Consider the following 16,445-nt stretch of genomic DNA (forward strand, 5'->3'; position numbering starts at 1 on the left):
GTGCTACGACACAACGAATGGAGTTAAATACCATCACATTAGCTGACATGTGCATATTCACGAGCACAATTGCCGTATCTGTTGCGCTGCTGAATCCATAGTTGTGGCATAGACCATCAAAATTGGCCTTTTTCCAATTCAGAATCTCAACCAGAGGACCAGATCGATCCTTTTCTACTTTTATCTTGACGCTAATGGCACTATGATCACTAGATCCAAAATGATCCCCTATACACACTTCTGTCACCTGTACTTCCTCATTTCTAGCGAGTTGGAGGATGTATTAAGAGAACACAGCTCATTTCAGAGGTACCTCAGCCAATCATCATTCTGAGTGAGCACCGTGTCACCAGTCTGTTCATCAGACAAGTATGTCTTCAAGGACGACATTTTCAAAGCAAAAATGGTTAAAGACTGTGCAGTAAGACTAGTTAAGTCTAGTCTCTGAGACTGTCCATTCTGTTGCCAAAGACGTAATGAAACAATTATTTGACTTTCATTTTCAGTAGTTAAGTTTGACATTGTGGATGTGAGGAGGGGAGTATTCATTTAGTATGCAGTTTGTTTTATACAAACATCACTTCCTGTTTATAAGCTGTTTTTACATCATTTCCTGCGTGGATTAATTTGGATTTCAATTGAAATACACATGGTAGAAAGACATTCATCTCCATCCACTCTTTATATGCCATTGAAACAGCAATATCTGTGAATCCTGAGCATCTTGGTATTGGTAGCCATTTAGTAGATGTACTTTGAAAGAAGTATTACGTTTGGCATTCATCACTATTAAGCTATCATTGCGCCACGAGTTCACTCTAGTCCACGGCATTGCTATAGAATGTTGCATATGTGTATAACCAATAATACACAGAATAATCAATAATATTCATATATTTAGGTGAACGATGATTCTGTATTGAATCTAAGAAATGTTTTACTTAACTTTCTGCAGTTTCACGAAGTTTTCTCATAAAAACCTGAAGAAAGCTTCTGGCTTGGTGATTTTTGAGGTATTTAACTCCCTGTATAGCTTTGTATTCAATGCACTGCGAGGGCAGTAGAAAGAAACTTACAACGTCCGCTTTAAATATACCCAATAACTTGGCCTCTGCAGCCACCTGTGCCAATGAATTCCACAGAGTCACTACCTCCTGGCTAAAGAAATTCCTTCTTATCTCTGTTCTAAATGGACACCTGTCCGTTATAAGGCTGTCCCTTCTGGTCCTAGACATTGGAAAAAATGTTGAATTTCCCCATGGGGATGAATAAAGTATCTATCTATCTATCTATCTATCTATCTATCTATCTATCTATCTATCTATCTATCTATCTATCTATCTATCTACCACAGGAACCTCTCCACATCTACTCTATCTAGGCCTTTCAATATTCAATAGGTTTCAATGAGATTCCCCCATCATTCTTCTAAACTCTCGCGAGTACAGGCCCAGAGCCATCAAATGCTCCACATACGTAAATTCTTTCATTCTCCGAATCATTCTTGTTAAACTTCTCTGGAGCCTCTCCAAAGCCAGCACATCTTTTCTTAAATAAGGGGCCCAAAGCTCTAAGTGTGGTCTGACCAGTGCCTTATAAAGTCACAGCATTACAATGTTGCTTTTATATTCTAGTCCTCTTGAAATGAATGCTAAAATTTCATTTGCCTTCCTTACCACCTAACCTTTAGAGAATCCTGCACAAGGACTCCCAAGTTCGGATTTTTGAAATTTTGAAATTTCTCCATTTAGAAAATAATCTATGCTTTTATTCCTTCTACCGAAGTGCATAACCATACACTTTGTGACATGATATTCCAACTGCCACTTCTTTGCCCATTCTCCCAATCTGTCTACGCCCTTCAGCAGGCTCCCTCCTTCCTCAACACGACCTATCGTCCACAAATTTCACCACAAAACCATCAATTCCATCATCAAAATCATTGACATACAGCGTGAAAAGAAGTGGTCCCAACACTGAACCCTATTTAATACCACTAGTCACCAGCAGCCAATCAGAAAAGGCTGGTACCTTTCTTGTAATACCATGAGCTCTTGTCATGTTAAGCAGCCTCATGTGCAACACCTTGTCAAAGGCCTTTTGAAATTCTAAATAACAACATCCGCTGATTCTCCTTTGGCTATCCTACTTGTTATTTCCTCAAAGGATTCCAACAGATTTGTCAGGCAAGGAGACCATGCTGACTTTGGCCTATTTTAAGCTGACTTGGAAGAAATGCATGTCAGAAAGGAATATATCTTTCATATTTTCTCTCCGTATGTGAATAATGGTATGGAAGCAAAATAGAGCCCAACATCACAGAGCAGAAACTGAGCTGGAATTACAGAATGACAACCTCCCTCTCTTCTACAACATCACATAACTGCAAAACATATATGACTTTCAATGTATCAATAATGATTGGCTGGAATTGAACAGCCATTGACATATAGGGATCAAGGTCTCACCTTCACAGGCATGCGGTTTGCCTTCTCCTGTCGGATGCTTGGTGGAACCCCGCCTTTGTCCTTCTTTTTCTTCTTCATTGATTCCCGGTGCTCCTTCTGCTTGTTCTGCACCTCAATGAGGATGGAGATGAAGCTGTTCTTCACTTCCTTCTCAAACTCTAGCTCATCACGCAACGCCAGCTGCTGTATCAGCTCCTCTGAATAATCTTTAATGGCTAATTCAATTTGCACCAACATTTCACCCATCTCAGCCTCCGACATTAGTTTCACATCTGCACATGTAAAACACAAAAAGACAGGGTTTGAGGTTTTGTGTTCTGAAGCTACCTCATTCCTCCTTCCCTGTTTCTACTGTCTTCTTGTGTTTGTATGTATCCCTAACTCCAATTTTAATATCATAAAAGTCGATTCTCACTGGCTTCATATGCTTTCCCCCCCTTACTCACTGCCACCCCCTCTATAAGTTTCCCTATTGACAGATGAGTCAGTCATCTGGGCCCCATGAGTTATAACTCCACCTCCACCTTATCACCCTTCAAAGCTTTTCTTTAAGCCAGTCCCTTTGACCAACCTAGTTTATCATTTTCATAAAGACATTCTGTCCCACATGCTGTGCAGTTAATAGTTCAGTAATATCTGAGTAATCTTGTATACATATTGTTTGATAAAGCATTGTTGTTCTCTTAAATAATTCATTATGGATTATATGTATGAATACATGAATTGTATATGTTATCACGCTGCCACGTGACACGCGTGCACCTCGCTTAAAGTAAAACACGAAGTTAGACTCACATTTCGGACTCCCGTGTCATCCTTTGAAGTAATTTAATGTTCTGAAGTTACAAAGCTGAACAGTGGCAATGAGGTATTTTTAAAACAAATGTATTGGAAGAAGATGGCGACAGCTAGCAATGCGACCATGGCAACGTCCTTCACACAGTTCAGGAAACTACTTCTATTACTTCTTCTTCTTCTTTCAAATATGATTCTGCTACAACTGGAACCTGTTATTTACATTTTGGTGGTGTATTCTTGGGCTGATTGAGCCATCTAGCACTTGGCTGGCTCTGCAGGAGTTCGGTGAGGTTTCGAGCGGAGTGTGCAGCCCGGAGGGCAAGAAGCCTGGAGGTGGGGCTCAAGCCCATGATTGACTCCATTTCTTGCTGATCTCTCTGAGCAAAGCTTCGAGCAAGATTGAAATCAACAAGTATGAAAGCAGAAGGTGAACGGCTGTTCAGCGCTGGCTGCCTGTGTTTGATTGGTCTGTCTCTCATTTGCTGCTGCTGGAAGAAGGTGCTTGCTTGTGACCGGACTCACTCACTGCTGACAGTGTCTGAATCTTGGGTATTCGATACGGGCATGGTTTGAGCATTGGACTCTGCAGTTCATGTTTTACGTTTCTGGTTACTCTTTTTTTAATTACTATTTTGTGTGATTTTGATTGGGGTGGACTGGCTCTGCGGCCTGCAGTCAATGAATGACACAGTGCTAAATTGAATTGAACTGAATATTCCTAGACTGGTTTGATGTTTTATTTTCTCTGTCTTTCGCTTGTTTTTTTGCCATTTGCGCAATTTGTTCTTTATTCTGCATGTTGGGCGTTTGGTGTTTTCTTTGAACAGGTTCTATGGTGTCTCTTTGCTTCATGTCTGTCTGTGGGAAGACCAACCTCAGGGTTGTAATACTGCATACATACTCCGAGAGTAAATATAGTTTGAGATGGCTACCAACCTGTTGAAGTGCAGCGAGGAATGGCGAGTTACAAAGAAAAGCGCAGTGAGGAAGGGCAAATCAAAAAGACAGTGCAGCTTGTGCCGAGTATTGAATGAAAAAAGGCAGTAGATGGAAGAATTCATAGGTTCATAAAGAGTGAGTACCGGGTGATAATAATCAGAAAAAAAGATCAGAAATGGCTGGCCACATCGGAAAGACTGATGCGTTTGATTGCTCAATGGGTAACTGGCTCATGTATACTCAGCTAATTGAACAGTATTTTAGAGCAAATGAAATAGTCACTGAGAAACTGCTACCAATTTTGCTAAGTGCATTGGGTTTAAAGGCATACAGTTTGCTTTGAAGTTTGACTGCTTCAACCAAACCAGCGGAAATAAGCTTTGCTGATATTGTGAAAATAATTCAGGAGTATTTAAAACCAAAACCTTGTTGATTGCAGAACACTTCAGGTTTCATAAGCAGAATCAATAGGAAGAGAAGTCCATTTCAGTGTACGTGGCTGAATTGAAGAGATTGAGCATTGTCAGTTTGGTAATGGTCTTAATGATACACTGAGAGATTGATTAGTTGTGGATTCTTACAAGAAAGCATTCAAAATGGCTCCTAACTGAAGCACAACTCACATTTAAAAGAGCAGCTGAAATTGCAGTATCAATGGAAACAACAGACAGAGATGCAATTGAGTTGCAGTCAGGAATGAAAGTGAGCGTGAACAAAATTGCAACATCTAAACTTTAACTGGTCTGGCCAAACAAACTGCATTAACAAATTGCGTAATTTGCTTGTGTATTTGTGGGTCACTCTAACTGTAACTGGGTGTGTGATGGTCACCTCTCCCATCAGTGTGAGACTAATTGGTTTCCCTCTCTGGGTCATGGTGACTGGTCTGTTTTGTGTTTATCACAATAAAAACTATTGTTGAGTTAAAGAGCTTCCTCATCTGTCATTATGGACCAAATGCTCGCTACATTACTATAAACACTCACAAAGGGCTTATTTTTGGAGTAGCATCAGCACCTGTTCTCTGGCAGAAAGCTGTGGACCAGGTGCTGCAAGGCTGGCCAGGCACTCAGTGTCACTTGGATGACATCCTTTTTACTAGTAAGGATGACAGGGAACATCTCCAAAATAAATCTCAAGACAGTGTTAAAAAGATTAGATTATGGACTCAGAGTATGACACAAAAAGCATGAAGTCTTTAAACCAAGCATCACCTACTGTGGTCACACTATTGACACACAAGAATTACACAAATGTGCTGAGAAAATTTTAGCAGTGATGGATGCCCCAAGGCCAAAGGATGTGTCACAGTTGTGGTCCTTTTTAGAATTTGTCAACTACTATAACAGGCTCTTGGCAAACCTGGTTACTATACTCGACCCTTGATCTCATTACTGCAGATCGAAAAGAAATGCTAATCAACAAGGCAGTGTGAAGTGGCTTTCAAAAAGGTAAAGGTAAGACCATGAACTGACACATTATGATCCACATCATCCAGTGAACTAAACACCTTCCCAAGATCAAGATCGCACAAACTAGAAAAAAAAGCAAGAAGAAGAAAGGTGCCTACCGCTGCCAGAAGCACTCTTTCGATCTCAGTGTCAACTCCTACAACCACCATGGAGGAGACCCCAGAACATGAGATTGTTTCCCAGCCACAAGTCTCACCTGCCAAGCAGTAATCCCCCCTCTCCCCATCAAGAAAAACATTATCCCACAAGAGTTAGAAAGCCACCACACCAATTAAGTCTTTAGACCTGAATGGGACAATTTAAAATTTACTATGTTGTGGATGTCTGTACATAGTGGTTGTATTATATAGTATACTGTGTATATAGTTGAGATGCATTCTCCATTGAGTTGGAGTTTATTGCTAAACAGGGAGGAGTGTTGTGTGTTTAATATTTCAGTCATCTTACATATGCATTGTTACATTAAATATTCTTATTCATTTAAATAATTAATTTACAGGTTATATGCATAAATACGCGAATTGCATACGTCCTCACGGTACCACATGAGTACCGTTTACCGAGTTTACCGCTTAAAGTAAACTCGAAGTTGGACTCACGTTCCCGGCTGTGTTGTTTTCCTTTGAATTAGTTTAATGTTTTGAAGTTACACAATATAACACTACAGCCTGCCAAGTCGGCACTGAACATTTACGACAATCCTCCTCCCATTCCGTTTTATTCCTCCCACATCTGTTCAGCTCCATACACACTCGGGACAATTTACTGCAGCCAACATGCATGTCTTTGGAATGTGGGAGGAGATCAGAATTCCAGGGAGAGCAGTTGCCTTCCAGGGTTCCTGGATCACTCCCACATCCCAAAGATATGTTGGTTGGTACTTGGCTACCACGGATGGTGTGCAGGTGAATGGTAGTGTGTAGGGTGAACCCAGGCTGCTGAGCAGTTCTACTACATGCTCATCTGTGATGCGTTCCTTAGCTCAGGTGGTGTTATGATCACTCAGTCAAACTCTAGTCAGTAACTCGCATCTGGACACCAATAATTCTCTGTATAAAATGTACGAATTTCCTCAATCATATTTTAACCCTTATAAGATGGAGATTTCCATCAAGATGAGATCACCTAAGTGTGAAACAGCAATAGCACACATTCAAATTTCACAGTAACCAGATCATTCTGGGAAGTGTACATCATCATACATCTACATTCTGACCTGGAGCCAAGAACTCTTAAATGTTTTCCCTCATCTTTATACCTTAATCGTGTTGTCCTTCACAGGGATACGGAGTGACCTAGCTACAGAATCATGCATGATGGGTTACATGGTATTTGAAAAGCAAGAAAATACTGAAGATCCAGGAAATCTGAAATAAAAATAGAAATGCCAGAAACACTTAGCAGGTCAAGTACCACTTGTGGGAAGAGAAGCAGCGTTAATGTGTCTCAGCGATAATCATCTCCCGGGTGAAATGCCCTTGACCTGAAGTGTTAAGTTTTCTCACTCTTGGTATGCTGCCTGATCTGCTGAGTACTTACAGCATTCTGATTTTGTTAAAAGAATGGACTCGATGGTATTTTGCTTCAAACACACAGATGTGAGAAAAGTGTCCTAAAATTGGATGTAAATAGAATTAATTTTTTTTAAATTCTGCCTTATGAAAACAGAAGGGATCAAACTTTCTCAAGCACTTCTCCCATATGAGGCATGCTGTTTCCATTGTTAGTTTGAAACTTCCCTACTGATCAAAGTGGACTAAGGATTAGTTCTGATGACCTTGAAGGTGTTCATCCTTATGGCTTTTGCATTTCTCTTTTGCTAGGCATTAAGAGACAGGAAATAATAAGATAAAATGCAGATTAGCTATGGTCTCATTGAATCTAATGAACAAGGCTTAGGTTAAATGGTCCCTCCTATTTTACATTTTTATTCTATAACTCCCTGTGAGCAAAATGTGAGTAAATTGCCTACATATGCAGCATGAAAGGAGCCCGCAATAGTGAGGTGTGTACACCTGGACTACTCTTAACCTATCAATCTGGCCAATTTTCAGTAAATCATGGGAGATGGGGGTTTGCCCCCATCTCCAATGTAACATCAATATGCTGAAACCTTACCTTCTGTCAGAATGTTATTGTTACTGCAGGTGGATGGTTTCAATGCTTGGACCTCCAGCGAGAGGACAGAGAGCTTGTCGGATTGTGATGGAGTCTCTTCAACTTCAGGGTCAGGGGAATTCTGCATCATTTCTTCAATCTCCTCAATGACCTGTGGGGTGATCACATGATGCTAATCCCAGAGATTCTGCAACCTTTGTCAATTGTCATTCTTATTCCTCTCAAAGAACTCTGTGACTTTCTGAAGTTGACTGCGAGGTCAATGAGTAGATGTATTGTCAGGTGTGCTATGGACCCAGGCAGAGTTATATGCATTCTAGTTCCAGTTAATCCTGTGCTGGAATGAAAGTTGTACTACAGTGGTTTCTTTAACAAAAGTCTCACATCATCACTTAGAATTTTACTTTCAAGATTCTAGCCATGAGCCTTTGTCCCTCTATTTTCATTTTGTCTATAGTTGTTCGAGAGCTCTTTTTTTCTTCTGGTGTTCCTCTCAATGAGACACTACTCACCCTTGTGCTATGACCTGAGCAAATGTAAGCAAAATAAGTTTAGCCATCCAATATGACAGTGACAAGCCTCTTCCACAGCCACATCATGGACACCAAAGACAACCTATGACCTCAAAGTTCAAAGTAAGTTTATTATCAAAGTACATATATGTCACCATATACTACTCTGAGATTCATTTTCTTGCAGGCATTCACAGAAGAACAAAGAAATACAACAGAATCAGTGAAACACTACACGGAGCAGCGGCAATCAGCGGTCGGAAGCGTGAGACGATGTAGCTCACTCAGGTATGCCGATTAAGTACACGAGGCATCGATTCGCGGCAGTTTGGTGTTTTGAGCAGCGCCAATCAGCGATCCGAAACGTGAGAAGACATCGCTCACTCACTTTCACCAATTGAGTACGTAAGGCATCGACTCACGGCGTTTGGGTGTTTTGAACAGCGGTAATCAGCGACCCAAAGTTTGAGAGGACATAGCTCACTGATTGTGAACATAAAGCATCAATTCGCGGCAATTTAGCGATCAGCGATGAGAAGCATGAGAAGACGTAGTTCACTCAGGTTCACCGATTGAGTACATAAAGCATCGATTTGCAGCAGTTTGGTGTTTTGCGCAGCAGCCAATCAGTGACTGGAAGTTTGACAGGCTTCAGCGAGGAGAGGCAAAAAAGCAGTAGGTAGATATTTTACCCCCAGTTAATTTATTGCTTCCTTCGTTATATTTGTAGTTAGAACAATAGGGATGCCAGGCAGGATAGTTGAACGCTCCTCTTGTGGGATGTGGGAAGGCAGGGAGATCTCCAGTCTCCCTGACGACTACATCTGGGAGAAGTGCATCCAGCTGCAGCTTCTAACACTCTGTATTAAGGAGTTGGAGCTGGAACTGGATGAACTCCGGATCATTCAGGAGGCTGAAGGGGTGATACATAGGACATATAGAGAGGTAGTCACACACGAGATGCAGGACGCAGGAAACTGGGTGACAGTCAGGAAGGAGAAAAGGGTTAAGGAGCCAGTGCAGGGTGCCACTGTGGCCATTCCCCTGAACAACATGTATATCACTTTGGATACTGTTGGGAGCGGTGACCTAGCAGAGGAAAGTCACAGCAGTCAGGTCTCCAGCACTGAGACTGTCTCTGTGACTCAGAAGGGAAGGGGAGAGAAGAGGCGAGAAGTGGTGATAGGGGATGTGTTAGGGGAACAAAAAGAAGATTCTGCAGACAAGATCGAGATTCCCAGATGGCATGTTGCTTCCAAAGTGCCAGGGTTCCAGGACATCTCGGATCGAGTCCTCAGCATTCTTAAGTGGGAGGGCAAGCAGCCAGCGGTCATGGTCCATGTAGGTACCAACGACATGGGTAGGACGAGGGATGAGGTTCTGCATGAGGAGTTCAGAGTGTTAGGTGCTAAGTTAAAGGGCAGGAGTTCCAGGATAGTGATCTCAGGATTGCTAAGCACGTCATGTGCTAGTGAGGCCAGAAATAGGAAGATCATACAGTTTAACATGTGCCTAAGGAATTGGCATAGGAGGGAAAGCATCAGACTTTTGGATCATTGGGCTTTCTTCCAGGAAAGGTGGGACCTGTACAGAGGGGACGCTTTGCAACCGAACTGGAGGGGGGGCTAATATCAAGGCGGAAGATTTGCTGGTGGTACATGGGGTGGGGGGGATTAAACCAGAGTGCCAAAACAGATAGTGGAGAGGTTGTGGAGGCAGATGTTGTTAAGACCTCAGTCAAAGTCAGGAGTCAAAGGAATGAGCATGGTGTGGCTAATGTTGTGAGCTGTGTATATTTCAATGCAAGTATTGTAGGACGTGCAGATGAGCTCAGGGCATGGACCAGCACATGGAATTAAGATATTGCAGCCATTAATGAGACTTGGTTGCTGGAGGGGTAGGACTAGCAGCTCAATATTCCAGGGTTCTGGTGTTTTAGACACGACAGAATGGGAGGGATTAAAGAGGGAGGGGTGGCGTTACTAGTCAGGAAAAATGTCACAGCAGTGATCAGTCAGGACAGACTGGAGAATTCGACTAGTGAAGCTTTATGGGTGGAACTGAGGAATAAGAAATGTATGACCATGTTAATGGGACTATATTACGGACCACCCTACAGTCTATGGGATTTGGAGGAACAAATTTGTTGAGAGATTGTAGACTGTTGCAAGAAACGTAAGGTGATTTTAACATTCTACATATTGACTGGGACTCCCATACTGTAAAAGGATGAGATGGGATAGAATTTGTTAAATATGTTCAAGAAAGTTTCCTTAATCAGTCCCAACAAGCGAGTGTGCAGTACTTGATCTGCTGTTAGTGAATGAGACAAGGCAGGGGACAGAAGTTTGTGTCGGGTAGCACTTTGCATCTAGTGACCACAATACCCTTTGTTTCAAAGTTAAATGTGAAAAAGGTGGGCCTGGTCCACAGTTTAAGATTCTAAATTGGAGAAAGGCCAATTTTGATGGCATCAGAAAGGATCTGGCAAGTGTGGATAGGGACAGGCTGTTTACTGACAAAGGTGTACTTGGTAAGTGGGAGGCCTTCAAAAGTGAAATTTTGAGAACACAGAGCTTGTATGTACCTGTCAGAATAAAAGGTAAAGCTAACAGGTTTAGGGAACCTTGGTTTTTGAGAAATAATGAGGCCCTGGGAAAGAAAAAGAATAGGAGGTGCATAGCAGGTATAGACAGGTAGGAACAAATGAGGTGTATAAGAAATGCAAGAGAACACTTCAGAAAGAAATCAGGAGGGCTAAAAGAAGGCATGAGGTTGCCCTAGCAGACAAGGTGGAGGAGAATTCTAAGGGATTCTACAGATATGTTAAGAGCAAAGGGATAAAAAAGGACAAAAGTGGTCTTCTAGAAGATCAGAATGGTAATTTATGCATGGAGCCAAAAGAGATGGGGGTGATCTTAAACGGATTTTTTTGTATCTGAATTTACTTGGGAAATGGTCTATAGAATTGAGGCAAGGCAGCAGTGAGGTCATGGACTCCACACAGATTACAGAAGAGAGGTGTTTGCTGTCTTGAGGCAAATTTGGGCAGATAAATCCCCAAGGCCTGACAAGGTGTTTCCTTGGACCCTGTTAGAGGCAAGATCAGAAACTGCAGGGGCCCTAGCAGAAATGTTTAAATTATCCTTAGTAACAGGTGAGGTACCGGAGGAGAGCTAATGTTGTTCCGCCGTTTAAGAAAGGCTCTAAAAATAATCCAGGAAATTACAGGCCGGTAAGCCTGACATTATGTTGGGAAAGTTATTGGAAGGTATTCTAAGGGACCGTATATATGAGTATTTGAATAGACATGGACTAGAGATAGTCAGCATAGCTTTGTGCATGGTAAGTCATATCCAACCAATCTAATAGAGGTCTAATGAGCTGCTGGCACAAGTGGTGCATGCGAGCTCAATGTCAACGTTTAAGAGAACTTTGGATAGGTACATGGATGGGAGGGGTATAGAGGGATATAGTCCTGGTGCAGGTCGATGGGAGTAGGCAGCTTAAATGGTTCACCAGATGGGTGAAGGGCCTGTTTCTGTGCTGTACATTTCTATGACTCTATGAGGCGGTGGGTCCCGGGCCTGAGAGCATATCGAAGCAGCAGGGTTCGAGTCTGAGGGTGAGAAACAACCTGCTTTTTGGCTGATTTAAGCGCCGGGCCAGATTGAAAAGGTCAGGGGTGTCGGGACCGGAGCAGAGCATTGAGCTAGTTTTCAGCTCACTGCTCAGAGACGTTTACTCATCTCTGCGCTGAACTAAGACTGTGGCCTCCGTCTAACAGGCTCCTGGATTGGCTGTGACTGGCTTTGTAGCTGTGGACTCGTTTACAGTTCTGAACGTTATTTATTCACTTTTATTGGTTGCACGGTTTGGTTTTTTTTCCCATGCACATTGGATGTTTGCTGGTCTTCTTTTTAATGGATTCTATTGGGTTTCTTGGTTTTGTGGCTGCCTGTAAGGAGACGAATCTCAAGGTTGTACAGTACATAGTATACATACGGTATATTGATAATAAATGTACTTTGAACTTTTTGAACTTTAAATAGCAAGATACCAAACACAAGAAAATCTGCAGATTGTGGAAATCCAAAGCAACACACTTCCAAAATGCTGGAGGATAGATAGATAATACTGAGAACATGAGTTATAGAGTCCTTGAAAGAGAGTCTATAGGCTGTGGAATCAGTTCAGAGTTGAGCTGAGTGACATTACCCATGTTGTTTCAGGAGCCTGATGATTGAAGGTTAACAACTGTTGCTGAACCTTGTGGTGTGGGACCTCGGTCTCCTGTACCTCCTTCCCAATGACAGCAGTGAGAAAAGAACATGGCCTGGATGGTGTGGGTCCATGGTGAAGGGTACTGCTTTCATGTAGCAGCACTCCCTGTAGGTGTGCTCGGTGGTAGGACCTACTTTTTGTAGGCTTTTCCATTCTTAGGCATGTTGTTTCCATGCCAGCAGCCAGGAAACTCTCCACTGTGCATATATAAAAGGCTTCTTATCTGCCCTGACCTGATGAAGCAATTTCCTCCACAATCGCTGCCTGACCTGAGTTCCTCTAGCATTTTGTGTGTGTTGCTTTGGACTTCTCTTGTGTTTGCCATTCTCAGCCCTTGTGCTGTTTCCTCTTCTTAGTTAATGACCGAGGATGGAATTCCATTAATACACCAGCATCAACCCTCCATCTCACATGCCAATCTCATGAGCAATGATGGCTGAGTAGTATTTCTGTCCCACCTCCAGCTTTCAGAGAAAGTGACGCTTCACTGGGTTCTTATCACTTCTTCATAGCATGTGGTTGTTACTATTTAGCCCAGCATTTTATATCGACCCCAAACTAATATTCAACTCAGTGGCTTGAACTTAGAGCAGCAGATCCTCTTCCCTTTTGGATATTTAACAACCACTCTATATTTAACAACAGTATTTTATCATCATCACCATTATAAATCTTATCATGACAGACTATTCAGTTCGCTGACTTTAGAGTCCAAGCTGCTGTGGTGGGATTATTGCTGGACTATGCCCATCAGTACGCCTGACCAACTACGAATGCACATTTGAGAGCACCTAACAAGTTACATCACTGCACGGTGCAGGAACTGCACTGTGGTGGACAGGAAGACGCTACAACTGGTGGTTAAAGCTGTCCAGCACACCACCAGCAGCAGTCTGCTCACACATATATACAGAGGAGTGCCGGAAAAAGGCAGCAATATCATAAAAGATCCCACGCACTCTGCTCATTGAATGTTTGTCCCATTCCAGTCAGTGAAGAGGCTACGTAGCATCCATAGTGGGACCACCACACTCAAAAACAGTTACTTCCCCAAGCCATTAGGCTGATCAACATCTCCAGCCACTAACCCACACCTGTAACCACCACTACTTTATCATTTCCTGTCAGAATCATCTTATGTACAGACACTCCTGTGCCCAGCATCCCTTTATGTACATACAACCAGCCTATGTATATAAGATAATCTTATGTATTTATATTTATTGTGTTCTTTCTGCTTATTGTGCTTTTTTTAAAATGCCGCATCAGATCTGGAGTATCAATCACTTCACTCTTCTTTACATCTGTATACTGAAGAATGACAGTAAACAACCTTGAATCTTGAATTTAAAACTATCTTCAGATATTAGACATCCAGGCCTTTGAATTACACCAGCAACTATGCCTATAACCTCATAGATTGAAGAGTGAAGCATCAGCTGGGGCTTTGAATTGAAGGACAGATTGTAATGATGGGCAATATTGAATCTGGCTGCACACATGAACTAAAGCTGCATTTGATGTGGGTGATTTCTCCTGAAAATTTGGCAATATTTGGTTGTCGTCTCATTTTGTCTCTGTGGGTGCACTTGTTATTGGCTCTGAAGATCTACCTGCTCGGCTGTGAAGAGAGGCTCCTCGCTTGTGGAAGACACGATGATGTCCAGCTTCTCAATTAACTCTCCATCCTCAGTGATGCTGTCTTTGTCACTCACCTGTAAGATGCAAAAGGAGAGGTAAAGTAGAACTATTCGCTGTCATCATTCAACCTAAACTTTCTTCATCCCATGAATTAAGGCTTACTTGATCTAGTCCTTCTCCCAGAACATGTGAATTCCTTGTGCACTTTGTCTGTTTGCACCTTGGTTGTCCAAGTACGCTGCACTTTCTCTGTAAATGTGACACTAAATACAGTCCTGATGATGGGTCTTGGCCTGAAACGTCGACTGTTTATTCCTCTCCATAGACACCCCTACCTTCTGAGTCCCTCCTGCATTACTCAGGATTTCCAGCATCTGCAGAATCTTTTGTGTTTATGCTATATACAGAAATCTGTTATTGTTTATCCTTTTTGTATTACATCGATGTACCTAAATATGGAATAATTTGTCATGCAAACCAAAGCTATTCACTATATCTTGGAACATATAATGATGATTAACCAGTTGCCAATTACTGTATTAAAACAACTCTACAGTGTAGACCTAATTAACTACTTCCCTTTCACATGTTAATAAAGTATTGCATTGGAAGTGGAAGGTTTTTAGACGCATTTTAGGGACCTGAGTTTAAGGTTTTGCACATCAGGATATCACTGAAAGCATGTTACACCAGCAGAGATTCTGATATCGAATGAGGTGGTTAACCAAGGCCTCACCTTCTCTATCTATGACACCACCACAAAGAATTTCAAAGGGAATTCTTGGTGTCTCAACCAATATTAATCTTTCAACTAAGATTAAAAAAACTCTTGATCACATCTCTGTTTATGGAAGATGCTTCTCCACAAAATAACTGGAATGTTATCTGCATTACAACAGGCGTTACACTCAGAAAGGTTTCTCATGGGCTGAAAAGACTCTAGGGATATCCAAAACTGGAATGTGTGGTGACACTTCTGGGCTGCCTCCAGCATATCATTGGTTGGCTGTTAATGCAATAAAACACATTTCACTGTATGTTTCAAAGTACTTGCGACAAATAAATATAGTTTTAATTTTTTTTTGAAAACTGACAAAGCCTTGCTTTGATTTTCTCTGCAACGATGCTAAGACAAATGCGTGGATAATTTCAATCACCTCAACGCTGAAATGATCATTGAACACAACTTCAGGATTCACCTAGAAGGATTCTACAACTCATGTTCTCAGAATTATTTATTTATTTACTCTTTTTTTTAAAATTTCCCAGATCAAGCTGGTAAAAACCGAGGTACTGGCATAGCCAAGCACACTCATTTGTCAATTGCTAGGAACTCTAAGACTATTCTAGTGGTGTTTAGTATTGTGGGTTTCTGGAAATTTACATAAATATTATGATATAGGTCTAATTGTTTAATGCTATTTGTGTAGTGACTCTGGGATGATGACACCATTTGTAGATATCACTATCAGGACAATGTATATCCAGTTCATGTTCCAAAGTCTTTCAATTTCTTCTTTTAATTCAGCATATTTCTGGTGTTTTTCACTTATTGATTCCTGTATATTATGTGTGTTTGGAATGGTTATATCTATTAAGTAATTGTTCTTGTGTGTTTATCTTGTAATATTAAATCCAGACAGTTATCATGGATTGTCCTATCTGCACAATGGATCAGTTGTAATATAACTTGTGGGATTCTGACTCTAAAACTGTATCAGGCTTGTATTTATAGTAAGTTATGGTGTCTTTTATGAGTCTGTATTTCAAAGCAAGATTTTGGTGGATGATGTTTGCCACATGATTGTGCCTGTGTAAGGAATCAGATTGAGTTAAACTGTTACAGGATCCTGTAGTATGTTGGATTGTTTCTGGTTTCTCTTGACATTTTCTGCATTTATCATCTTGAATTTGCTGGTCTCTTATTACGTACTTCCAATATTTTTGTGTTGACCACCTGGTCCTGTGTTGACACAAGAAACCCTCTGTTTCTGGGAAGAGGTCTCCAGCTCTGAGCCAGGCATTCAACGTTCCCTTGTCGACATCTAGTCTGCTCAAATTGTCCGGATGTCTTCCATGGAAGAGTATATGCTCTCCATTGATTAACTCTTTCTTCTATAGTGATAATTTCTTCATTTTTCTGGGTTGTGCTTTCATTTAAATTTAGTGCTGTGTACTTCTTATCAGAATTGCATATTCTCGAGCGGAATGCT

At 41.5% G+C, this 16,445-nt stretch overlaps 1 protein-coding gene across 2 annotated transcripts in view; it reads right to left on the reverse strand.

Annotated features, from left to right (window-relative positions):
* The window catches only part of fez1 (fasciculation and elongation protein zeta 1 (zygin I)), a 92,488-nt gene that overhangs the window by 20,389 nt on the left and 55,654 nt on the right, over nucleotides 1–16,445 (reverse strand). For both annotated transcript variants that reach the window (XM_073029710.1, XM_073029708.1), the window contains exons 3-5: nucleotides 14,205–14,306; nucleotides 7,796–7,946; nucleotides 2,469–2,740 (exon numbers count right to left, since the gene is read on the reverse strand). In XM_073029710.1, the coding sequence (XP_072885811.1) occupies nucleotides 2,469–2,740; nucleotides 7,796–7,946; nucleotides 14,205–14,306 (525 nt within the window). The remainder of the gene's footprint in view (nucleotides 1–2,468; nucleotides 2,741–7,795; nucleotides 7,947–14,204; nucleotides 14,307–16,445) is intronic.

The sequence above is a fragment of the Hemitrygon akajei genome, chromosome 26 (genome assembly GCF_048418815.1).
Source record: "Hemitrygon akajei chromosome 26, sHemAka1.3, whole genome shotgun sequence".
In the NCBI taxonomy this organism is placed as follows: domain Eukaryota; kingdom Metazoa; phylum Chordata; class Chondrichthyes; order Myliobatiformes; family Dasyatidae; genus Hemitrygon; species Hemitrygon akajei.